The 27,152-nt window shown below is 44.3% G+C and overlaps 1 protein-coding gene and 1 long non-coding RNA gene across 11 annotated transcripts in view; one reads left to right on the forward strand and one right to left on the reverse strand.

Annotated features, from left to right (window-relative positions):
- MAPKAP1 (MAPK associated protein 1) overlaps positions 1-27,152 on the reverse strand; it is a 199,567-nt gene that overhangs the window by 93,852 nt on the left and 78,563 nt on the right. For 6 of the 10 annotated variants that reach the window (XR_014215512.1, XM_082207706.1, XM_082207703.1 and 3 more), the window contains exons 6-8: positions 24,317-24,493; positions 13,445-13,486; positions 11,031-11,140 (exon numbers count right to left, since the gene is read on the reverse strand). Coding sequence is in view for 9 of the 10 variants with exons in the window: in XM_082207706.1 (XP_082063832.1) it covers positions 11,031-11,140; positions 13,445-13,486; positions 24,317-24,493 (329 nt within the window). In the remaining variant the exon portion in view is untranslated. The remainder of the gene's footprint in view (positions 1-11,030; positions 11,141-13,444; positions 13,487-24,316; positions 24,494-27,152) is intronic. The other 4 variants (XM_082207708.1, XM_082207704.1, XM_082207705.1 and 1 more) reach the window with 1 other exon arrangement.
- Positions 17,551-19,658, forward strand: LOC309523724. Its single transcript, XR_014215569.1, has 2 exons — positions 17,551-18,549; positions 18,849-19,658. It is a non-coding gene; the product is annotated as an uncharacterized lncRNA (long non-coding RNA).

The following is a 27,152-nucleotide window of genomic DNA, read 5'->3' on the forward strand; positions in this document are numbered from 1 at the left end:
CTTGCTGACTTGCCTATTTGTCCATCACCTTTGCTTTCTACTTAGTGTCTAACCTTTCCCTTCCACTTACCTCATCATCTACCAGCATACTTGCCCAAGCTTCCCTTCTCAGCTTAGACCCTGCTCGCCTGATGTGTGTGCAGCAGATTCGGAGCGTGAGAAAGTCCTGTGAGCAGTGGCAGAGCATATGCCTGAACTGCCCAGGGTGGGCGCACTCCCAAGGGGGGTGGGGAGGGTGCCCTCCCAGGTGCAGGATAGCCGCTTGGGTGCACGGAGAGCTGTGCGTGCCCTGCAGCTGGGGGCGGAGCGAGCTGCCAATGGAGGACATTTGGCACGCCACCCGCCCATGACCCCCAAGCCTCCCCCAAGCTGTCAAAATGAAGGGGGAAGAGGGGAATGCTGCCGGCAAAGTGGGGCAGCTACTCCCCTTCCCCCAATGGCTCGAGGTAGGCTTGGGAGTTGCGGGCAGGCGGCGCACCAAATGTCACCCCCTCAGCGAAGACACCCAGGGTGGTCTGCCCCCACCGCACCCCCCTTCCTCCGCCCCTGCCTGTGAGTGAACCCATCACACACAATCTCTTAAAGCTTGGTTAGTATGCCATAACAACTATTGGGACATCTTCTGGGCCTCTTGCTTTGCTCAGGCACCTTGGAATCCTCACCTCAGGACTGTGCTAAGCCTGTGTCACTATTAGCCTGAATAAATATCTCTTCCTTACTTAGGAGTAAGTCGGTATCATAGTGTGTTTGGGATGAGAGCTGAAACCCTGGACAAGAACATAACTCCTTTCAAAAGGGAGGATATAGCAAAACCTATTGGGTCACATCCAGCTAAGTTCTACTCAGGGTTGACCCACTAAAATTAACAGATTTAATTTAGTTGCCTCCATTATTTTTCAGTGGGTCTACTCTGAGTTGGACTAGCACTGGATACAAGCCTTTGTCGCAGGTACCACTTGTGCATTTCTACTAAGGAAACTTGTATGGAGTAGAATCCCAAGGTTCCATTTGTCACTACAGACTCTATCTGTCACTGCTAACCTCATGCTTGAGGAGGTTGGTAAAGGTTGGTAGTGACAAGGTCCGTAACGGCATTTTTATACAGAAAGTCAAAAAAGGAGAGGGAAGGAGGGAGGGAGGGAGAGAGGCTGGGAAGGTCAGTGATTCCCAAAGGTGACTTTGAAAGAGAGAGGAATAAATATGTTAACGCTTACAAGTCACAACTGCCGTCCACATATATATCAAACTTGAAACACGCAAAGCTGGCAAAATCCAGGTGTCCTGGTCATGTAAAAGTTCTACAGAGTTATCCATCAAGAGACTAGAAATTGGGTAGGGGGGTAGTTGGCCTGTCCAATCAGGATCTCATGGTAAATGGCTTGATGATTTGCAGCAGCAGATCAGCAAATAGTTAATTGTTTAACTGTAATAACAACTCAAAAGCTTTCACTCTACCCCAGCCTACTAAGTCAAGTTATTTTGATTGCTACAGAACCATAGAACTGCAATAATAATAATAATAATAATAATAATAATAATAATAATTTTTTAATTTATACCCCACCCTCCCCAGCCAGGGCCGGGCTCAGGGCGGCTAACACCGAATATGAATTACAATAAAACGTAATGGGGGGGGGGAGAGAAAAAAGAAAAAAAGAGTTAATTAAACTAGGGCTTAGAATGGGGCTTAAAATGCAGCCTTATTTTAGAAGTAGCCCATAAATCAAGACCATAAAGGGAGGAAACATCAGATATTCACCAGAGCCAGCTATCCATGTTGGTCCTACATGGGCCAGCAAAAAAGCCAAGGGAAAATTTATATACCAAATCCCATATAAGGGGTCAGAGTGAGACCAAGCCGAAGGCCAGGCAGAACAGCTCCATCTTGCAGGCCCTGCGGAAAGATGTCAAATCCCGCAGGGCCCTGGTCCCTTGTGACAGAGCGTTCCACCAAGTCGGTGCTGTAGAGCAGAAAGGGACCCTCAGGGCCATCTAATACAGTGTTTCCCAACCTTTTTTGGGCAAAGGCACACTTGTTTCATGAAAAAAATCTCGAGGCACACCACCATGCCAGATGGGGAAAGGTCACTTTTTACTTATGTAAAAAAAAAAAAAAAAAAAAAAATAGTAACAGCATAGAAGGTAATGGTTAGGCTAGCATCCCTCTTCCAAATATGCTAGGTTTTTATTTGCAGGGACTGTTCTACATGGGAAAGCATTCAGCACTGTCATTCTCCCATCTGCCATCTGAATTGGTACTATTCTGGGTCAACTTACTCTGCTGCATGTGTAGATGAAAATGGCACCAAGTGTGGGGGAGGGGGCAGAACAGGTTTCAGATACAGGATATTAAGCATACACGTACTTCAGATTGAACTGGTTGCTTGCTTTGCAAGTTTTCATTTCCCAAATGACTGCCTTGGCAAGCGCAATACCTACCAGGCTCAACGCCGGTCTCGCGCTGCCGCTTCCCGCGCTCTCAAGGACCCGGGAGGAGGAAGGCGTGAAGGCAATCCCGAAGGCGCGAAAACCTCGCGCATGCGCAGGCCTTCCGCCTGCGACAGCCCAGTAGGCCGGCCGAAGCGAGCGGCGATGGGATGTGGGAGGGAGCTCGCTCGCCGCCCCGCGTGTGCCTATGTGGGGCACGTTACAGCCCCGTGACGTCAGCGCCACGCAGGCAGGCAGGCAGGCAGACGGCGAGAGCCCCGCGCTGGGCGGCCTCTCCTCGCCGCCGCCGCCCCGCCTCTCGCCGCCCGACTCTCCCGCCTCCCTCCCACGGCACACCAGGCAACGTCTCGCGGCACACTAGTGTGCCGCGGAACACCAGTTGGGAAACACTGATCTAATACAACCCCCTGCAATGCAAGAATCTCAACATGCTGGTTCATAGTAATTCAGCTGTAATTTTACTGTTATACACATAGCTCATCCCAATTTATTGTTTGTGGTGTGCAAAAGGTAACTGACTCTGCCTCCCCCCCAAAAAACCACAATTTTTGAATCAAACTCCACCCCTTCCAGCCAACAATCTGCAGTTCAATCTAGACAAAACTAAGGAATTGACAAATCTGTCAATTCTGGTTCTCTAAGCATCTCATTTTACCACTTTTAAATTCAGTTTTCTACCTTTCTGCAAGAATTTTCAATTTAAAAAAAGATTCAAATGAAAAATTCACCATCATTTTTGTGCAAATCTTTCCTAAAGATTTGAACAAAATAAAACTATGTGGCCAGACTTGAAATTAGGTATACAGTTCCAGTCTTGAAAAAGAGAGCGGTTATTTTAGAAATGGGAAAAAGGAGGGCCAAAATGATCAGGGGAGGGGGAGGAGCTGCAGAACATTCCCTATAAAAAAGTTTTAAATGTTTGGGGCTTTCATTTATTTATTTGGCTGTGGATTAAAAAAATTTATAGCCTGCTCATATGCACAGAAAAAAAGTCATTGTACCCAATGTTAGTCCTACTTAGAGCAGACCCACTGAAATGGGTGGGCATGACTAACATAGATACTGTACATTGCTTTCAATGGGTCTGTTATGAATATAACTTGGTTGGACCTGAAGTGTCATAAGGAAGAACATGATGGAAGTGCATAAAGTTATGCATTGCATGAAGAAAGCAGAGAAAGCTGTTCCTCCCTGCCCTCCTTCTTCCATAATAACTAGAACTCAAGGTCATCCAATGAAACTGACTGACAGGGAATTCAGGACAAACAAAAGAAAGGACTTCTTCACACAGCATGTGATTAATTGATGAAATGCTCTGCAAAAAGATGCAGAGATGTTCACTTAGCTTGGACAGCTTTAAAAAGGGGTTTCAGCAAATTCAGAGGAGGCTAGTCATATAAACAGGTTGCTAGCCATGATAGCTATATGAGGCCACTAGAATCAGAATGCCTCTGAATACTAGGTTGCTGCAATCAACAGAAGGGCCCTGTCTGCACTATGAATGAGTATCATATCACTTTAAATAGTCCTGTCTTCCCCCACAGAATCCAGGAAATGCAGTTTGTTAAGGGTGCTAAGAGCTGTTAGGAGACCCCCTATTCCTCTCAGAGACCTACAATTCCCAGTCTCCTGGGAGGAGGGACTGAGTGTTAAACCACTCAGTTCCCAAACTGCATTTCTTTGAGGGGATTACAGGGTCTCCAAACAACTCCAAACAAATAATTCATATGTATATATGTATCAACTGAGAGCTCTAGGAGTACGGTAAAGGTAAAGTTTATATAACCTTCTATTAAAAGGTGTGGGCACAGAGTGCAATGCTGGTGTGGGCAGTTAATCAGGATAGACAAGAGATTCAGATGATGCCAACTGTTTATGAACGCCTGGGGCTATACTGCTCAGATTCTACACTATGTGTCTGGGAAAGCTGGCTAGGGACACACTAGAGGCAAAAGTGTACTCTGTGGCTAGGAGTGCCTTTGATCAAGTTTGGGCGGTTCGCCTGCTACGTCCATTCCTGGACACGAATAACCTGACCTTTGTAGTCCATGAGTTGGTAACCCTGAGGCTGGATTACTGCAATGGGCTCTATGTGGAGCTGCCCTTGGGCCTGGTGTGGAAGCTCCAGCTGGTGTAGAAGGCAGCAGCCAGACTGCTGGAGGGGGCATATGGCCGAGAACATGGGACACCATCATGAAAACAGCTGCACTGGCTGCCATCGACTCCTGAGCCAGGTTCAAGGGCCTTCTGTTAATTTACAATGCCCTGAATCCCAGGGACCACCCAAACCCTTATGTCTCAGCTCAGTTGCTGAAGGACTGCTGTTGGTGGGGCTTATTTGACATCAAAACAAAACAGAGTCTTTAGTGTCATCAGCCCAGATTCAGTAGGAAGCTTGTTTCAACCTGTTGAAAACTTTCCTGTAATGCCAAGCTTACACAGGCAATTAAGAATACATATTTCCATAATAGTTGATGGCCTCTCATTTTAATTTGTGTGTGTATAATTTATTTTATTGAATTTATATACTGCCCATCTGAAAATTGCAGGGCAGTTCACAGCATAAAAATACAAAATGAGAACGCAAAATACAACAAGCCAAACATGCAAAAAACCAGTAACCCCCTACCACAAAGACATTTAAAAGGCCATATATTCTTTAAGCAGCCAAAAAACTGGTTATAGAAAAATGTTTTGCCCAGTGCCTAAAGATATGTAATGAAGGCAAACCTTGCTAGTTAGAGCATTCCACAAATGGGAAGCCACCTTCAATTTTTTATGATATAGTGATATATAAATATTTTTATAATTACTGTACATATGAACTCACCTGGACCCTGCAATCTTAATCTTATGCCCTTCTTCATGTGTCCTCTCCATGAGAAGCCTGGAGGGTGGCAACACGAGAATGGGCCTTTTGTGTGGTGGCTCCCAGTTTGTGGCATGCTCTCGCCAGAGAGGGTTGCTTGGTGCCTTCATTATATATATTTCGGTGCAAGATGAAAACATTTCTCCATTACCAGGCCTTTGGCTGATTGAACATTCTATGGCTTTTTAAATATGTTTGTGAGTTGGGGGTTATTAGTTTGTTCTTGTTTCATTATTTATTTTGTGTTCTATTTTTCTATTTTTATGTTGTGAACCACCCTGTGATCTTTGGATAAAGGATGGTATACAAATTTAATTACAACAACAACAACAACAACTATTTAGTAGTAAAGTGGCCTTTGCAGGGTTTGTGAGGCAATGGCCTGGTTCAGACTCAAGGCTTCACAAACCTCAAAGCAACAAATGCTGGGGCTGAGTGTTCTGTTCTGTTCTGTTCTGTTCTGTTGAGCACTGGCTTCTACGGAATGATCCTGGCTCAGATTAAGCAAACCTTGGCTTAACTCTCCTGGTTTTTTTAATTGACGTAAAGCCAGATCACCCAAGTTCAGATGAAGCAAAGTTTTCCTGAGAATTTACTTCTGAGATTGCTTTACTCCATATGTTGCCCACTAGACCGGCTTTGATCTGCAGAACCAGCACTGTTACAGGTGCTCCATAATATTTGTTCTGCGTTTATAAGAAACTGATATTTCAGTGTGGCAGCACCCACAATTTGGAACTTCCTGCCTACTGACATCAGGTAGGAGCATTTGTTGTACTCTTCTTGGCACCTGCTCAAAAGATTTTTGTTTTCGATCAGCCCACCCAAAGATGTAGAATGTTGATGTGTGTTTTAATCTGTTTTTAGTTTTAAATAGTTGTTTTTGACTGTAAAATGTCATTGTTTTATTCTTCCTGTAAACCGTCTTGCGTTTTTGTTGTTTTTTAAAAAAAATATACAATCAAGCAGTGTATAAATCTTACGAAATAAATAAATAAATTTGTAAAATAAAATAGCATCAACTAGTGATTTCATGCCGATGCTGGTACCTGACAGGAGGCAGGAAGAGGCTTGGGTGGGTGGGGGGAGAGGGGGCTCCGTCAGCCCTGATGCCCATTTGTGTGAACGATCTTCTGAAGCAGGCCAGTATAAAGACAGACATAATATTTTGAGTGCAGCAGATGCTGTCTGAAAGCAATCTCATTGCATTTCAATACAAAATGCACCTTCCCCCGCCCCTTCTGTCCAGTGCAAGATGTGAAAAACCAATTTTGCAGCCTATCACTGCAGTTCAGTTAGAACTGCGGAAAAGCTGGGACTATCGAAAGAGGCAACAGGCTAGCACTAACACCAACCTTCCCAAACCCCAGAGCAGCCACGCAAAGGCTGTATGTATAATATGTATGTATATTGTAATGGTGAAGGATACACGCACAGAAAATTATGGATATTGCCACTTTAATTATCACACAAGGTAGAAATCCCCTCAAAACATGATGGGAGGTAGAGACTAGAGTCTCACTTGATAGTTTGTGCTATACATATCTGTATCTATATATATAAGGCAACCTGCAAAAACAGGTATCTGAAGAAGTGTGCATGCACACGAAATCTCATTCCAAGAACTAACTTAGTTGGTCTTTAAGGTGCTACTGGAAGGAATTTTTTTATTGCAAAAACAGGATCACACCATGGACCCACTGTGACCACTGTCAAAATATTATGCCTTTCTTTGCCAACTGGGGCAGGGAGTTGGGACTTTCAAACTCCAGAATTGCATCGGGGGGGGGGGGCGGCATTCTCGTTAAGTTGACTGGCTCCAGAAGTGCCTAACAAGAAGGGAAGCGGCACTGCTCCTAATCCATTAGGCAAGCAGGCAACTTAATTATTCGGCTAAGCAGATGCTGTAACTGTTCCCACTACCCACGTAAGAAGAGAAAAGTTTGACCCCCAGGAAACAGGTAAAAGTCACCCGGAATACAAGACAAAACAAAAAAAAGTGAACAAAAGAGGTGGGTAGTGTGAGGGAAGGTGCCGGGGGGGGGGCTTGTTGGGGGGAGGGGGGAAGCAGAACACCATTCATCGCGGCTAACGACTTGTTCATTATGAGTGATGATGGATAAAGACTTCTCACGCTGAGATGAAATCAAGATTTATATGCATTGTTTCCTCTCTCAACTTGTGGGAAGATCATCATCATCTAATTCTATCTCTGCGGCCAGCGATGGGCATCCGGAGAGCTGGTTATCAAACGGCGCAGTCAGCTGGCAAAAGCCGGGACGTGCGGCTGGCACATCTGGACCGCGGCGCCAACAGCCGAGGGTGAACGATGACGTCTGGCGTGGGGCCAAATTGCTTGCAGACGCTAGCAGGTTCTCATCTACAACTGTACCCTACCAGCATCGCCGTTCTCTCTCTCTCTCTTTCTCTCTCTCTCCCTCTTTTTTTTTTTTTTTTACGAGAATCAGATTTTCATTGCTTCATTCAATTGCTCTACACTGCCATTTTTTACAGCTCTTATCGTTCCCCTGGAATATGGCCTTGAGACAGCTCATCCGTGTCCTTCGCTGTGTTATCTCTTCTAACTTTTATTAAAACTTCAGCTTTCATCTGAAGATAGCTAATTAAATCCGTGACAGATTATAGACTCGTTTGAAGAAAGGGGGGGGGGAGAGAGAGAGAGAAAGAGAAATGGTGCTCAACTACTTTTTCTAAACAGAACGCTGGGCGGGGAATTATGTTCTCTTTCCAATGCAGTTAAAACTAAAGGGGGGGGGGCGAAGTGGGGCAAGGGAAGAATAAGGAGTGTTTCATTCATTTAACCAAGACAAGATGCTTATCTCCTACCAAGTCTATAGATAGGTTTATATTAAAGTTCTTTGTGGCGTGACAAGACCCTGTGCCATTTCTCACCATAATTATTTCTTGATGTTGAGAAAGATTCTCTCAGCGTTAGGGCTGTAAGGGCATGCCTGCTAACACTGGACGGAAAAGCACAGGCCTGCAGGCACCAACCTGGTTGCTCCACAATTTAAAATAGGGAGACTCTAAGCTTCTGTGTACTTTTAAACACTAAGGACATCTAAGGAAGTTTTTGCAAAGAAGCATACTTTTAAAACTCTAAAGTTAGGGAGTACAAGTATAGGAAACTGCCTTAGAGAGTGTTAGACCACTGTTCCAACTAGCTCAATATTGTCTGTGCTGACTATAGGGACACGGGTGGCGCTGTGGTCTAACCCACTGAGCCTCTTGGGCTTGCTGATCGGAAGGTCGGCGGTTTGCATCTGTGCGGCGGGATGAGCTCCTGTTGCTCCGTCCCAGCTCCTGCCAACCTAGCAGTTCAAAGCATGCCAGTGCAAGTAAATAAATAGGTACCACTGCAGTGGGAAGGTAAACGGCATTTCCGTGCACTCTGGCTTCCATCACGGTGTCCCGTTGCACCAGAAGCAGTTTAGTCATGCTGGTCACATGACCCGGAAAGTTGTCTGTGGACAAATGCTAGCTCCCTCGGCCTGAAAGCAAGATGAGCACTGCACCCCATAATCACCTTTGACTGCACTCTACCATCCAGGGGTCCTTTACCTTTTTACCTACTCTGACTCTCCAGGATTTCAGACAGGGTGTCTCCCCCAGCTCTACCTGGAGATGCTGGGGAATGAACCTAGGACTTTCTGGACATGAAGCTTTGCATCACAAGGAAGCTTTAAAGCAAAACAACCAGCAGCTTTCGCAGCCCAATCCTATGCTTATTTATAAAGGAGTCTGTACTCCCTGCCTCCCAGAAACAACATCATGGCAAGGTGGAAAATTATCTGGCCCATCTACTAGACAGAAAAGGAGCAGCTGCTCCAACATTTTTCGCTCTCCATTCCTTTTTGCTTTTGAATTAGACTGTGAGTCTACAGGCAGGGACTGTGCTATTATTTCAATATATGTACAGTGCTCAGAAAATGTAAGGTGCTTTGTAAACAGTAACAGTAGTAAGAATAAAGTTAAAAATAAGAATATTGAAGCACTTGGAGTAGTAACAATAATAATAACAATAACTACAACAATAAGTCAGCCCAAGTTCAGTAGCTACAAAGGATTATAGCTTTACAGAGGAACACAGGGAGCTGCTTTATCCGGAGTCATACCATTGGTCCATTTAGCTTACTATTGTCTAAACTGACTGGCAGTGGCTGTCCAAGCTTGGGGCAGGTGACATTCTCAGCCTGGTTTGGAGATGCTGGGGGTTGAACTTGGAACCAGTTGCATGCAAGGCTGATGTTCTACCACTGAGCTATGGCCCCTTCCCCAAGTAGATGCACAAAGGATCACAGCCTTCACTTTCCCAGTGCATTGCATCTGAGGGGTGGCAAATCAATGTGAAAAATGGAAGGGTGATATGTAAAAACCCAGGTGCTTTGATTCACGTGGCACGTTTGTTCAATTTACGAAAGTCAGAAATAAAAGATGGTTCCTAGCATTGCTTATGAGAACACCTGAAGACAAGTGACTGTAAACCCCTTTATTCAGAACGAGTGGTAGGCTCCAGCCCCTACGTGCATCTTTAAGAAACATGAAACATGCACAAACACTTAAGTCTTCCTAAATGCTGAAAATTCTGGACTATCTGCCCCAGCTTCTTCCTGCTCACTAAACCCTGTTGCCTCTTCCACCACCACCTCCTCCCAAGCCTCTCCCTCTTCTCCCTCTGAACATGCATAATCATCCCAACACCACTCCCCTGTCTCTGAGCCTTCTTCCCCTGGAGGTTCCCTTGGGGGTTCCCCACCTGGTGCCTCCCCACCCCCACTCCTCTGCATCCAGCCAGTCCATGACACAAAGGATGGAGCGACTCCTCTATGAAAATAGGCTGCAGCCACTGGCCTGATCCAGCAGGCTCTTAACACAGGACTTGTCATAGGCTGAGGTTCTTTGAAACCAGGAATAAACTTGGAGGGGAGGGCAAGGGGGGTGAGTTAGGCACTTCACTTGGGCCTCGCTGAAGCTCATCCACATAGTACCAAACCATGGTTTAGTGTCAGGTGAGTACTGAGATGCTGGATGCTCCCACTTTAAAGAGGAGAAAAGCAGCACTTCAGCCAGCCTTCTGGTCCAGTGATATTAATGCAACACGCTTGCAAACGATTTTCATGAGATTTGGTGTACACGCCATTTGGAAAGACAATGGCATATTTGACAGCACTGGAATGCACCTATTTCTCTGTTATTAAGTACTACTGCATTGGGCAGAGACATATCTATAGATTTACAGTTTCAATTCATATCTTTCTCTGACACTAATTTAAAAAAGTGTACATAAACCGTGAGAAGTGAAGGCTCGTTCACATTCCCAGCTTGTTGCAGTCAGAGAATGCTGGCCTGCGGTCTTTACTCCGACAAGGCCGTTTACTACAAAGTGGGTGATAATAATCACAAGACCAGGAACCGGGCCTTTGCTATGGATATATTGGGCCGTCACCCTCCTCTCATCGCAGTTGGCGTTTCCCACTGTGAAATATGGCAGAGGATCTTCTGACCTGTGTACAACAAAAACAGCTGGGAATAGAGTCTAAAATGCCTTTGTTACCTTTGTTGCACTCGTTGGGAAAAGCAAGTTAGAACGTTTCCACAAAGGAAAGCAGGAAGTAGGCTTCTAAGGAAAAGGTATTAAAGATGCCAGCAACAAACCAACCTACTTCCAAAATGAGCATAATGAGAGCCCCACCTGAGCCTCGCTGGGATCCTTTTCTCCGCTTCAAAGCCTTTTGCAAGATGTCCTTCATGGTGACCTTCATGCTGTCCACCTGGATAAGTGAGAATCCATGTGCAGCATTTCTGCAAGACACAGAAATGGAGAGTGTGACACACATGCACTTATGTGTACACACACACACACACACACACACAAACACAAACACAGACAAACCCTCACCCACATGTAATATTATCTGGCCTACCTTTTGGCAGATTTGAACAAACTATTAACAGAGACCCTGGCTAGATTTCTCTTTTGGCTGCAAAAAAACTGAAAAGGAAATATCCTCCAATTAAAACATCCTGTCCCACTGCTGTTCTCATGTATTACAATCTTTAATCCGGTTATGTTACGTTATTTATTTATAACTCATTCTTAATTTGCTTATTTTAAGGTACTATGTAGTATATCTTATTTTATATCATTTATGCATTACAACCCACTTTAATGTATTCTGTATGTTAAGATAACTCACTTGAATGGTTCTTAGTTTTATTTTGTTTGGGTCTATGATCACATAATAAAGGATCTGTATCTGTGTCACATGTTATTGCAAAATAGTCACCAGAGGGCAGCTTGCATCAGGAAAAGTCTTAGGACTGTTATCCAGCATTTTAAGGCCAGTGGAGGAGAGGAAGAACAATATACTGAAGGCAAGACAAAACCATGTAGATCAACACCTTCAATTGGACCGGCAAACAATGCAGCTCTTAAAGCAGAGGATTCACAGAGTTCCCTGAAGCTAATGAGGAGTCTGATTTCACACCAGATCCAAACTCTAGGAGGTCTTTAAAAGTAGCCCCAAGCTGGGCTCTAAATAGAAGGGTCAATGGGTGCACACAGGGCTCAAATGAAAAACGCACCACTTCTTGAGTTGCAATGCAATTAGAAAACGTGATCCAATTGCATTTCAATTCAGCATGGACTGAGAAATATTGCTTCAGTGCTGAGTTGCCACAAATATGATGCCCTATGGCTACAGTGAGAAATATTTATTGAGACAAAATCCTGAAATTATCTGTGTTCCCACAGATGGGAGCAGGACACAGCTAATTAGGGGGTGTCGTTGAAGTCTGCAATGCCCATGTTTGGATTTGCAGCCAAATCTCAATTTATGTAGAGGTTATGTTCTGGGGATAGAGCATAAAGCCAAAATTGCATATAGTCAAAACATTCTCCCAGCACCTCTGAACACTCTCACCAGGTGAGTGTAATGTTGGGTGGGATTGTTAAGCTGAATTCGCACAAGCTAAATGCACTTAAGCTGCAAATCGACTGACTATGCACTTCGTTGGTATATTAATTTTCATCATCAAACTGAGGTAAGCATGAGTCCTTTGGCTTTGACTGTAGTCTAATCTGCAGAATAACTCCATCCACCCACCTTCTTATTTACTTCTCTGGAAGTGACAGAAGGAGATCCTGTTGGGAGACTTCCCTCCCTGCTATGGCAATGCCTTTTACGACAAAGACTCGAAGAAATGTGGTTCCCAGGGCTCCTGACACCCATACCTAGGTACCCTGGGATAAAACTGGATTTCCCAGGGCCCCTGGTGCCAGGGATGATGGCATGACGGTGTTGCAGCAGGTGAGGCCTCCTTAAGGGGCTCCGATAGGATCACGCTTCCATGATGGAGCCCAAACTGTGGGAAATTGCAGTCAAATGTAGGGACCAAAGAGTTCTGTTCCTAGACTTAGCTAGGTCACGCCCTCTTACCTCCATGAGTGAGGAAGTAAAGCTTCTTCTAGTTCCTTTTCTCACTTTCCCTGCCAACCATGTAACTGACCAGGATGGATGTGTCTGAACTGCTCCAAGTTCAGGCCACAGGTCTAAAACTATATTGTGTATTTTGCATGCACAAGTAATCAACCTGTGTTCTCCTTGCTGCTGAATGGAACAGTGCATGAATCAGTCCTTTGGATTCAGTAAGTAAAGATTTTAAACTTACTTAAGTGTGTGTGAACTGTTCAATGCTAGAGGAGGGGGGGGCAAGAGGTTTAAAGTAGATTAAATGGGTTATGCAAAAGGGTTTAATGGCATACATTCCATGCTATACTGCTGCTTAACTTTGATAGTGTTTTAAACTGCTGGGGGCTTTCTCCCACTAGAGAGTATGCAAAGCCCCACATTTTGAATCTAGGCACCCACTCAATTCTTTTGTTAATTACCCAAACATGGATTGAATCTATCCATCTCTACACAACTTGGATATAGAATACACCTTTAACAAAATCTATTTAGACTGCTTTGTGCACCCAACAAAGACTCCAATCCCACAAAAGCTCAGGAGGTGATAAAAATATTTGTCTTTAAGGTACCCCACAATGCTGTTGTTTTTGCTGCAACAGATTATGCCAACACATCTGGAGTTTGTCCCCAGTACCTGTCGCTGGGGAATCCAGGTGCAGCTTTCGACCCAGAAGCTCTGCAGAGAAAAATGAGATCATTCTGGCAAGATGTACAAGACTGTCCCAGAAGCAACTTTCAGAGGCTTATTCTTGCTAATTTCTGCCATTTATTTTATAGTGCGTGGCTTTTTCTTTTTAAAAACAGGGTAATTGCTTATTTGTATTGCAATTTTTTTTAAAAAAATAAACAACTACCCTATTAGACCTTCTAAGATCATCAGTAGATAAGCAGGACAGAAATAATAAATTTCTTATTATTTGGAATTAGCTCTAGACATTTCACCAGTGCCCAACACCTTATGTGACAGGAAGAAAAGTAAGTGCACAGTTCTGATCCAACAATAATAGAGAACATGGTCCAAAGACATACTCCTTTTATTTAAAAAAAATTTTTATTAATGACTTTAAAACTGGTTTTGGGAAAATCTGGAATATTTTAGGAGTATATCTTGAGGATTCCTCAATGAGTAGATTATTGTTGTACAGATATAATTCAGTTATATAATTCAGCATGCAAAAGGTCCCAGGTACAGTTCTTGGCATCTCCAGGTACGGCTAGGAAAGAGTCCTTTGTCTGAAACCCTGAAAAGCCATTGCTAGTCAATATAGACAATACTGAGCTAGATAGGCCCATGGTCTGACTTAGTTTAAGACAGCTTCCTGTGTTCTTATTTAAATCAGCCCTTTATCAGGACTGGAATATTACTTCTTTTTTACAGGAAATGCTGTAGCTCAGTGGTACAGCAGATGCTCTGCATGTAAAAGGTCCAAGGTATGTTCCCTGAAATCCAGAGGCAGGGTTGGGAAAGGCTTATTGACTGATACCCGAGAGCTGCTGCCAGTCAGTGAAGACAGTATTGAATTAGATGGATCAATTGTCTCACCTGTTATTACCCTGCATTCCAAGGCATTCCCCTGTGTTCTTACTTCAGTTCTGGAAAACAACCTTCACTGGATCTTTGAAATGCTGTTGGGGCTGAGTTATATGCAGGCAGCATCAGGAGTCAGGGTTAGAACACGCCAGAGCCAGGAAAGGCAAGAGCTGTCCAGGCAAAGTTCCAGCCTGAACAGTAAGCCTTTGCAAGCCCTTCCTGTTGAGAAGACAGGCTGGATGGGTGAAGCCACTGCACTAGCTCAGAGGTCTTCACTGCCCAGTGAGACACTCCAGCCGGTAGTCCTGGTGACTCCCCTCATGGGGCAGCTCTGCACCCAGATGAGGCATTCTGGGTTCTACTCCGACCAGCCTCAGAAGGGAGTAATATATAAACCCGCTCTCACTTTTTATTTCTCTTTATTTTTGGTCTAATGAATCCAAAGTTGTTCTAACACTTAACAATCACTTGGGGACTTCAAGCTGAAGAACAAGAAGTGCCTATGTAGGCAATTAGAAGTTCATCCTTCCACAATGGTTTATTGAAGCTTCTTTTTAACCTTTTTGAATTGTTTTTAATTTTTTCACACTTTTATTGCATGACTTTTATTATTTTAATGCTGCAATCTGCTTTGATATATTTTTAGGATTTGGTGGTATATAAATATTTTTATAAATAAATAAGGAGGAGGGGGGGAGGATTTGGCTAAAATGCCTATTTAAATATTATTAAGTCTCAATCCTATGCACATTTACATAGGAGTCAGTTCCACTAAGCAAAGCAGGCCTTATTTCCGGTAAAAAGACACAGGATTGTACTTGTAAACTTATTTAATCAATTAAATTTGTAATTCAAAGCCACAAAGTATTTAAATGCAAAAGGCTTTTGGCTGTTTTCCACTCATTCATGATGGCCGCTCGGATGACCCCTTAGGATACTCCCCCCAAAAACCTTCCATGCGTCTGGTGGCTTCACTCCACTGCACACCCACCCACCCCAATTTAATAAACTTTGATGCTTTTTTACTTTGGATACATACTGAACAGGCCAAATCTTTCTCTGACATTTAAGACAGCTTACACCGGCAAAGTCTGAGAACTCTGCCTGCAGAACACATTGTGGTACTTATTGCAATGCTCAGCCAAAATCCAAAGTAAACATTAAGAAAATGAGTTGAAATGTGGAAGGAAAGCCAAGGTGAAAAGGCATAAGAAGGGGAGAGTTAAAATGAAAAATAGGCAGAAGTGGCCAGGCTGTTGTTCTTTAAGTACCACCCCTTTTTTTAAGCATCCACAGGAGGTCATGATGGCCACTAGCCTAATGGCTTTCAAAGAGGATTACACAAATTCCCAGAGGAGAAGGCTATCAAATACCAGGTGTTAGAACCTGCAGAAGGGGAGAATTAATATTGACTCAGGTCCTGCTTGTGGGCTTCCAACACGGGGGCATCTGCTTGGCCACTGTGAGAACAGGATTCTGCGCTAGATGGACCACTGGCTTGATCTAGCCTGCACTTCTTACATTCTTATGTAGTTCCTGAAGAGCCAGGAGAAATTTATACCTTCATAAAGAGCACAAGAAGAACCCTGAGGAATCAGACCAAAGGTCCAGCAAATGTTAACTTTTGCACAAAACATTTTAATATCTGTACCTATTTTTAGCACGTTTGTTGCATTTTTAACATCTGCGCACATAAGGAGAGAGCCCTGCTGGATCAGACTAAAGGCACACCTGCTTCAGCATTCTACTTGTAAGAGCCAGGAAAGGCAAATGAATGTTTTTGCCTGGCTGGAATGCATCTTTCAACTTCAATAAGGCCTCTTGCTTGTCTGGAGGGAGGACAGAGAGGAGTGTGTAGAACTAGTCTACTGTACAAAGGTTAAGATTTACTCCACCCACTTTAGTCTGCTGGCCCCACCACTCACAGACATTTGGTCCCAGAAGGTCACCCAGAAGGGAATGTGGCCCCTAGGCTGAGAGAGTTCTTATAGGACACTAATCTGAACTAGGAAGCTCCATACAGCCATTCTGACTAATAGTCATCAACAGACCTCTTCCATGGATGTGTCTAGAGCCCTATCCGCGATATATAAAGCAGCATCATACCACTTTAAACAGCCATAACTTGCCCCAAAGAATTCTGGGAGCTGTAGTTAAGGGTGCTGAGAATTGGTAGGAGGTCATGGTTCCCCACACAGCACTACAATTCCCAGAGTCCCCTAAGTTTGATTGTTAAAGAACTCTGGAAATTGTAGCTTTTTGTAGGGGAATAGGGGTTTCATAACAGTTCTCAATACCTCTAACCAACTACAGTTCCCAGCTTTCTTTAGGTGAAGAAGCCATGACCATTTAAAGTGGTATGGAACTGCTTTAAAAGTAAAGTGCAAATGGGGCTTTTCTCACTCTTAAAGCTGTCTAAGCCTATATTTGCTACATCACAGCAACAGATTCTACACAAGAAAAGCAAGCAGCAAAGCTTTTCACTGTACTGAACCACTTCCAAGATTTTGGTTATGGGGGAATTTTGTATTTGAATATTGGACCATCTAAACAAACAAACAAACACACACACCTAGCATGCCAGCGAGAAGGGTTTAGTTAGCTCAGCCTTCTTCCTGACATGCTAGTTCGTCACCTCTACATGCACTCTACACGCATTCCTCACTCCCCATAAATAGCCAGAAAGTGGTACAGTCCAGAAAAAGAGTTACAACTTGGATCCTCTGAACTGGCCCTAAATGAAGAGTCTCTGAGCTACCAGGGATGCGAGTGGGGGCAGCTTTGTGAGGAGGCACAGGGAACAGCTATCAATGGCTAGCAGCCATTGCCAGAAGCAAGATGCATCTGAATGACAGTTGCTGGAACGCACGAGAGGGTAGAGTGCTGCCGCCCTCAGTTCCTACCTGTGGGCTTCTGTGCAGAGAGGCACCTCCCCTGAACACTCCCTGCAAAAAAAGACAGAGCCCCATTTCCGAGAGTAAAAACACCACAGCCCCCTGCTAAAGCCTGCCTTAACTCGAGTCTGCCTGTGCTCTGTGAGCAACATGGCCTGAAAGCTGTCAAGTTAATTGCTCTGAGCACTCCGTTACTGAATCATGGCTGAACCCCAGCCATCCTTTACCTCAGAACCTGGAGCCCATCCCAGAACCAATCTTTAAAAGTTTATTTTACTGATCAAAGTAAAATAAGAAAGACAAAAAAGCGGGGAGGGAAGCACAGGCCAATGAGCCGGGGGTTGGTGGAGGAGAGGAGAGGAGAGGAGAAAGCCCTGCGTTTGACTATATTTAGTGGAACTATTTGAGTAAGTGAGGCCCTGGCAACGGCTGCAGAATATAACGTGCAGCCTGAAATTGTAAACGCCGGGATGTTTGTTCTGGAGCCTGGCCAGACAGGGCCATGATGTCGGTCTTCCAAGAGTTGAGGGATGACAAGCTTTGGAAGGGCCAGGGAGCGGCAAGGGAGGGAGGTGCTGTTGGAAGGGGGGGGGGAGACACAGCACCAGGACATCCAGTGCCTGCAGTGATTCCCGAAGATGTCCTGGGCAGAAACCACAGTCCTTGCCTTTTCAGGCGTACATGGAATATTGGCACTGCCTCCTTCCTGTCTTCCTGGTGTGCTCTCTACACTCAGATCTCTCCTTCTGGTTCAGGTTTTCCTCATTGTGCCATTAATCCTTTCCTCTTTTGCTTGTTTACGCCCCTTTCCATTTTCCCATTATAACTGGGATTCTTTATCTCTTCCTAGATGTTGCACAATACAGTATTATCTTGTTGTTGGAAACAAAACCCCAAACTCTTTAAAACGGCACCTTCTCTTTTTCACCTTCTTTTGCCCCAACCACCATCTTGAGATCACGCAGCCAACAGGAGTTCCTGTCTCTGTCAAGGGTAGCCAACTTGGTCTAGTACAAAACATGAGATCTGAACCATTCTCTGCAGCTCCCCATACCTTAGAAACATCTTGCCTCTGTTATTGTGACTTGGTGATGGGCCTTCTGCTACAGAAGCCTACTGCTTCCACCACTAGCGGAAGTCAAAGTGCAGCATAGCTACAATGCCAAACACAGGAAAATACACTTTAGTGGTAGAGAACTTGCTTTGCATGCAGAACATTCCATGTTCAATTCCTGGTTTCTTCAGGAAGGGCTGGGAAAGGCTGCCGACTAAATCCCCAGAGAGTCAGTCTGTATGGAGACTGTCAATACAGTGGTGCCTCGCAAGACGAAATTAATCCGTTCCGCGAGTCTCTTCGTCTTGTGGTTTTTTCGTCTTGCGAAGCACGGCTATTAGCGGCTTAGCGGCTATTAGCAGCTTAGCGGCTATTAACGGCTTAGCGGCTTTAAGAAAAAGGAAACAAACTTGCAAAAACTCACAAGATGTTTTGTCTTGCGAAGCAAGCCCATAGGGAAATTCGTCTTGCGGAACGACTCAAAAAACGGAAAACTCTTTCGTCTTGTGCATTTTTCGTCTTGCGAGGCATTCGTCTCGCGAGGTACCACTGTATAGAGTTGGTCAGAATAGAGAATACCGACTAGGATCAGGCCAAAGATCAATTAATTCACTGTCCTGTCCTCACAATTGCCAACTGGATGCCCTGAAGGCAAGCTCACAAGCCAGACCAGAGCACAAGACCTCTCTCTCCTCCAGTGGTTTCCAGCAACTAGGATTCAGAAACATTACTGTCTCAGATTATGGAGGCTAGTACCATTGTAGCTAGTAGCCTTATCCTCCATGAATTTTTTCAGTCCTCTTTTTAAGCCATCTAGGCTGGTGGCGAGTTCCATAGTTTAACTCTGCACTCGGTGAAGAAGTACTTTTTCTTATCTGTCCTGAATTTTCCAAAACTGTCAGTTTCACTGGATGTCTGCAAATTCTAGAGTTTAGAGACAGGGAGAAACTCTTCTCTATCCACTTTCTGCACGCCATGTATAATTTTATAACCTTCTATCATGTCACCTCTTAAATCACCTTTTCTCTAAACTAAAAAACAAACAAACTCAAATGCTGCAACCTTTGTATCCCTATGATCATTTTGCTTGTGGTTTTCTCCCCCCTCTAACCCAGTAACTGTTGCTGCACCTTGTGAAAGTGAGTTCCACAGGTTACCTGCAGTGTGCAAAATTTCCCTTCCTCATGTCAATCCCAAACTTTCGGCCAATCATTTTACCCTGAGCTACAGTATTATGAGAGAGGGATTGGATGGGGTGGGATGGGAGAAGAGAGGTCTCAGTCTCAAATGTAATGTGGATTGAGTATTGCCTCACCCATTAAAAATCCATGCCATCTCTATTTTTCTTGTTGTTTGTTTATTATTATTTTTTTAAAGAAATTAGACCAAGGGAAGAAAACCCCCTACAGCTGGCTTCCTTCTAACCCTCTTCCCTCCCAATCATTTTACGAAAACATACCTGGGTGACAAGGTTAAATCAAGCAAAGGAAAATCCCTGGCACTTATCATCCGCCGGCATTACTGATAAATTGCGTGGTGGAGGAATAAAGGATTACCTTCTGTATTTTTTCATTACACTTTTCTTTTGTTACAGAATACATAAATCCATTGTGGCACAATGTAATATGTATCATCGCGCTACACCTGTGGACGCTTCATAGCGGCTGCCATGTCTGTGCAGTCAGGAATGATGAGTGAACCCCCCGTGAATGTTAATGATAGTGATCATTCTGAGGTAACTTGGCTTTCCATCTTCCTTTACAGCCTCGACGCCGGAGCCAGGGTGGCAAGGTTCAGGAGAGGGAAAATGGGGATGGAAGGGGGGGGGGGAGAAGCAGGAGAGAGAGAGAGAGAGAGAGAGAGAGAGAGAGAAGCAAGGAGAACGTCCACACCTCAGGAGGAAAAATGCATACCCGCTCACCCTTAGGCCTGGCTTGGGCAAATCCATTAATGCTTGAAGGGAAAAGAAGAAAGGGGGGAAGAGGGGAGTGGGAGACAAGAGGCTGATTCCTCGCCTTTCGTCTCTAAGGCAGTGGGGAAACTTTTTCATGATTGCTGCATTCACCATGGGCCTGCTGCTGGTGGAGACAGTATTGGATAGGGAAAGGCCAACCAAGGCCCTGTGTCTGCACTATGCATTCAAAGAAGTATCATACCACTTTAAACAGCTATGGCTTCCCCCAAAGAATCCTGGGAACTGTAGCTTTTTAAGTGTACTGGGGGTTGCTAGAAAGCCCCTATCGCCCTCAGAGAGCTACAATTCCCATAATTCCCTAGGAAGAGGGGTGAATTGTTAACCACTGCCGCCCCCCCAGTTACTATTTCAGTCAACTAACTTCCTGGCAGAGGTGTAGTGATCCTGGGTTGCAGACCCATTACTGCTTCTGCAGCAGGCCTCTGTCTCCAGCATTCTACACCCACCTGATCTGAATGAAAGGAGAACCACTGAGAAGTAGTCTTCCTACCCTTTGATTTCAGCCAATCAGAGTGAAGATAGGTGAGTCAGCCAGTGAGGATATTGGTTCCTGGGGTCACTCTGGAGAAGGTGTGCGGGAATAATACTGAGGAGGAAGAGTTCTGTATACACCAAAGCTAAGCATTTGGGAATACTGAAAATGCAAGGCACTTCAGTTTCAGAAGAACAGTGTGCAAGAAAAATACAACTTAAGCCACTCTGGGGGGGGGGGATATTTGAGCACTACATATCGTTTGCCCATATATGTGCACATAAAATAATATATCTGGCTAAAAAGGTGACACAGAGAGATCTGGATTGATCATTGCAATGCACCCCTAATTATTATCATAGTATAATTATAATAATATTGTATACTCTGAGGAGTGTTCCTGGCTGCTGCTGAAACATGGGCAACCAGTTTCTGGGCTGGATTCAGAACCACACCCAAACTGCAAACCTAAGCAGATGTTTCTAAACAGAGGTTGGATGGCCATCTGTCAGAGATTCTTTAGCTGTGATTCCTGAACTAAGAGGGGATTGACTTGATGATCCTTTGGATCCCTTCCAAGTCTACAATTCTACGATTCAATGGGAGTGCAACCCCATCCAAAATAGATTGAACCTCTATTCCCTGATCTGCCTTGTGACTGACCAGGAGCACCCCTGCCTAGTCTGGATTCGGCTTCAGTTTATTAGCTCACATCCAGTCTTTTACCAAGATCAGGCAGAGATACAGAACTTGGAAATGCTTCATTGGTTTTAGAAGGGACATAAGAAGCTGCCTTATACTGAATCAGACTACTGGTCCATCCAGCTTCGGGATGTCTACAATGGCAGGCAGTGGCTCTCCAGGGTTTCCACAGCCCTACCTGAAGACACCAGGGAATGAGACTGGGGCCTTCTGCATGCAATGCAGCTGCTTTATCACTGAGCTGCAGGTGAAGCTGAGAGTCAAGGACTGTCCCTAAGTCATCCTCATGACTGCAACCAGGATTTGAAACCAGGTCTCTTTTGCCTAACTCTTGCCAATGTTCTACCTGTTACACCACCCTGGCTTTCCAGGACCATGGAAGAGGAGTAGAGCAGCCCCTTCTAAACACCCATGTCCCAGTTTACCAGATATGCTTATGTGGCGGTGTATGCTCAGTTAGGACTTGGCTTGAAAAATCCCACTTGATGAGAGCAGCTTGCCGGGGGAGCTTAGCGCTTGACATTGGACAGACAAAACTCCTTTTTGTCCCGGCCGATTGTCTTCCAAAAGCCATCAGCTCACTAGACTAATGGCCGCATTCAAAGCCAGGATGGCTGCCCTTCCGTCTTCTCCTTGTGTAACTTTGCCAGAGTCCTTGGAACTTGCCAAATTCGGTCATGCCTGCTTAGCTCGCTCGACTGATTGTGCCAGAAAAGAAAATAAGACACAGATGTATTTGAGCGCTTTGAGATGCCAGTAAGAGAGACAGCTAATGGCTTCATTTCGACCCTCCCCTACCAGCTGGGCACAGGTGGGGGGGATAATGAGGTGCCTCTCCCTAATCAAACTCAATTATTTACTACTCTCCATAACCACAAAGACATTCATTCTCGCCTTGAAATATCAAACGGACGTTCCAACCTCTGCCACCAGGTATTTCTAAACAAACTCTGGTGGCTGCTGGTTTGCCTTGGCAGGACTTTTCAAGAGAACAAAGTTCGGCAAAGTGCTTCCTGCCAAAGCAGGCCATGCCAGAACTGGCAACCGCCAAGCGGGGCTCTGTCATTGTTAGCTTGGCTGACCATGTTGTATTCAAGAACAAATTCAGCACAATGCACGGACAGGCTTCAGACATCAGAAGCAGCAGTAATCGGCAACCAGAGGCCTCAATGGCCCTAACTCGTTTGCTGACATGGATGCTTCAGATGGCACAGAATGAGCAACTGCTTAAGAACCTAAGAGCTGCTGGATCAGGCCAAAGGCCCATCCAGCTCAGCATCCCGTTCTCAGCAGCCAACCAGATACCTATGGGAAATCTGCAAGCAGGACCTGAGCATAAGAGCCCTCTCCCCTTCTGTTGCTTCCAGCAACTGGTATTCAGAAGCATTCCTGCCTCCAACAGTAAAAGTAGCTTTATTATATTAGTTTTCTAGTGTTTGGTCATGAGGTTGTTGTTGTCTTTTTGCCTATAAAGGCCTAAGCAGCTTAGGCCCCAATGTACATTCAAGTCTGCCTTCTGCTGAACTGCAAATCTCTTAGGCCTCTTGAAAATGCCACTGGGCCAAGTTTTCAATCTCTGGATCTATCAGAACCTTACGCACTTACACACACACGCACACACAGCTGGCAGACCAAAGCCATCCATCCTCCCCCCCCCCCGCCGCCCCTTAGTGACTTCTGTCATTTCAAGACAGACACATGGAAAGCCTCAACTTCTCCCCAGACACAGTCCCTGCCAAGGGAGAAACAGAGTCAGATTTGCAAGCACTGAGTTATGCGGATGACGTTTGTTCTGTCCTTAGGGCCAGAAACTCTTCAGGACAGTGAAAATGTGTGCAGCTGAAACAAAATGGAAAGTACAATTCTGCATACAAACACACACATATGCATGGAATCTACATATATGCAATGACGACAAAAAGAGCCAGTGAACAAGCGATGAGCATATGGATGGAATTTGGAATACATTTAAATCCATGCTGTTGGGTTTTCCAGCACTTGAGCAAATGATTAGTCCTATGAGATTTAAACCCCCATCAATGCTGTCTTTGAATCGGATGCCATGGCATGCTTTTGTCCTTCAAAGCAAGCCCATTTAGAATCAGATTCTGAAATGGAAGCTGGTGTGTGAACTTATGAGCAGGTTACGTAACTTTTTTTAAAAAAATAACAAAAATATTAGAGCATTATTTTTGCTAAGTAGAGAAAGAGAGTACACAAGAACTTAAGATGAGGCTGCTGATCAGGCCTATCTAGTCCAGCATTCTGTTCTCACAGTGGCCAAACAGACGTGTGGGAAGCTCACAAGAGCACTCTGCCTACCTGTGATTCCCAGCAACTGATATTCGGAGGCATACTGCCTCTTACAATGGTGATACGGTGCCTCTGACAATGTATGCTGCCCCGAGGGTAGGAAAGAAGTTAATAGTAAATTAACCCTGAAATATGGAAAGCAGCATCCTGGTGGTCTTGAGGAAGACTATGGCTGTTCCCCCTGAGCCACCTATTGAGTATTGAGTATTTATCTTGATCTGTTTGCTGGGAGATTAGTTGACAACTGACTATTCAATGAGGATTTATCCCAATCTGTTTGTGGGGAGCTTAGGTGCTGCCGCATCAGAGTGTTATCCCATGCTTCCTAGTGCTTTTGCCGTCACTATTCTTTAGTGCATAAAAGTCAGCTCTTTTGGGAAAGCAAACTTGTTGTGCGAGTTCTGCCAAACCACCATAGTAACACCATCTCAGTTTGCCAGTCAGTGTAGGACTGAATCCCCCCTGAAACCAGTGACTGTCTGGAAGTGTCCCATGCACCAAGATTGTTAAGGAAATAAAGAAAGAGGGATAGAGAAGGAAGGGGGAAGCTGTTGTGCAAACTCACATCCGGACGAAGAGGGACTGCTTGGCTGCCAAGCCAGGTGAGGAGTATTTCTCTACCAGTGCCAGTGTGCTGAAGCCGAACTTGTGGATGGGCTCATTGCAATCCAAGGGTGGGAAGTCTGTGTCAACCTCACCATCGTCCTCAGCAATGTGGAGGCAGTAAGCGCTGACATTTTCACTGCAGCAAATGAAAGGAAGAGTGTCTCAGGTTGAGGTTTAATAAATTTGTATATTGCTTTCCACTATTAAAAAAAAAGTTTAGCAAGGGAGAAGGCAGCTGGTTTGCACTCAGTAATGCGCAGCAATTTTTTCCTCAAAGGTACTTTCAAGTGTACAGAGTGCTTGGATGTTTTATTTTGCCATTATGGTTAATAGCCATGGATAGACCTCTCCACCTTTTACAGACCCTTGAACTAATGGCATCACTGCTTCTCGTGGCATTAGGAACTTCCTGGTTCAAATTTCACCTCTGCCACAAATTCACTATTTATGGTGGTAATGATGCTGACCTACACTACAGGATTGCCATAAGGAGTACTGATACAATGTAGGGTGTTCAAGGTACTTCACATAAAGAACTTCACAGAATTGTTATGTGATTTAAATGATTAAAAAATAATACTCATACCGCAAGGGTCAGAGAATGGAAAATGGAAATGGAAAATATGCTTATTGGAAATGGGCAATACTTCAAATTTTCCGAAATGATCCAACTTAAGATAATGTCAAACTGTATGCACTGTTAAATGCATTCCCTGCTGAAACACTAGAGGCTCCATCTGCACTGGCATCCTGCCGGCTTTTGAAGACACACCTTGTTTACACAGGCATTCCCTTGATCTTTCAACCAGAGTCTCCTGTTCTAATTGCTTTACTGTTTTAACAGGATTGTTTTATTGCATATTTTAATTATAGGTATGTGTATTTTATTAATTGTGCCATTGGTTTTTATACTTATAAAGCAGCTTAGAAGCCTATACTGGTATTAAGAGGCATATAAATAAAAAAACCCTAATGGGTTGACTTACCCGCTGCCTTGCGGGACATCTTCAGGAGAAGAAAAGAAATAAACCCTACATAAATACAGAATGGAGTCCCTAAGGCAGTTGGATGCTGTTTTATACGCCTCCTTCCAGCAATTTCTTCCAGCTAGTGCCAAATGTATTGCTCTGCTTTCCTTTGACCATGCCAGTGATGCTGGGGGGGGTCTTGTTATCTCGGGAACCTAGGACCTTCATACACACTGCCCAAGCTTGCACCCTGGAGAGGTCACTTCAGTGCTGCTAACAAAGCAAAAACAATGCAGGAGGCAGCAGTTATGAGTTACTGGTCTCTGCAGCTACAGCAGAGCTGTGATTCTCCAACACTTTGACTTCAGCCCCAGAGGCACACTCCATTGTCTCTCAAGACAACTAGGTTGTTTCCAACTACTCAGAGTAGACCCACTGGAATAAGTGGATTTAAGTTAGTCATGTCTATTATTATCAGTGGTCTACTCTGAGTGGGACTAGCATTGGCTACAACCTACTATTACTTTTTAATTACTCTTTTTATTTTTTATTTTAAAAAACTCTTTTCTGATCAATCCACTGGTTCTCTGTCGCCACTTTACCAGTATTCTGTTTCATTCCAGCATGGCATGGAAGATCTGCCTAAATGTTTGGCGTCTGGCAGGAGGGATTCTAAACTCAGCTGGGTGAATTTGGAAGTTTTAATTGCTTGACTGATGCTTAAATTAATTAATAGCAAAGCGCATGCTAATTGTTTAATTGGTCGCTTGATCTATATAGATCATTTTTGTGTGTGTGGAATTAAATGAGTTGATTTACAAAGTTTATTGATTGGATGCGACAGTGAATTATTTCACCGACTACCTGATTTGCAATTTTCCCAATTAATCTGCATACCTTGGGTTGCAACTCAGCTCACCCAAGAGCGCTTACTACGGGTGATCCATCCGCACACTGTCATGGCTAAAGTATTTATTATATCAAACAAGTAATAATGACACATTAAAGTTAATGTAACCTGCACGTTGGATAAACTGATGGCTAACGAGGAAGTAATCCCACTCTGTTGGCCTGTTGTAAACATTACGGTTTTGTTGCAGGGGCATTTGAAGGACTTGCTATTACTTTGTGTAACATTTTACATGGAGCTCAAGAGAACAGTGGTACAAAAAAACCCCACACTGGGATCAAAAAGTAATAGCAACTGCAGAACTCATCAACTGCTCACAAAAGATGGCTTTTATTATGCAATGGAATTTCAGGATTGTGAAGAAGGTTGAATCCTGGAGGAGAAGAAACACTCTAAACACAGAGGTTAAGGGGAAGAAACCTTTAATACAGGGCCAGGCACCGCTGCTTCCATTGTAGCAAGTCAATCAAGTCACTTTTACAATATTTAAAAAAATCTTTCAATTGTATAATAATAATAATAATAATAATAATAATAATAATAATAATAATAATAGTAGTAGTAGTAGTAATAATTTATTTATATCCCGCCCTCCCCATCTGAAGCTGGGCTCAGAGCGGCTAACAATCCTGCCTAATGATGGAAGCAGATATGTATAGGGCTGGGGTGTGTTTACATCTTGAACTGGGACTCCCAAGCAATCAGGCTTAGGCACTTCCTGTGCTACCTCTGCTCTGTTCCTGCTGCAAGTCTAGGAAGCAGAGCTCTATGGTTCAAGAGCACCACCTAGACTGCGGTACCAGGATGTCTGGTCACAATCAGCCGAACTCCAAAGGCCAATCCTGAGACCAGGTTCTACAAAGCCTCTGTACTTTTGCCCTCACTCTGAGTTAGCTTATCTGTGAAGCGATCTCTGG

This window comes from Podarcis vaucheri (genome assembly GCF_965113315.1).
Source record: "Podarcis vaucheri genome assembly, chromosome: Z".
Taxonomy (NCBI): Eukaryota; Metazoa; Chordata; class Lepidosauria; order Squamata; family Lacertidae; genus Podarcis; species Podarcis vaucheri.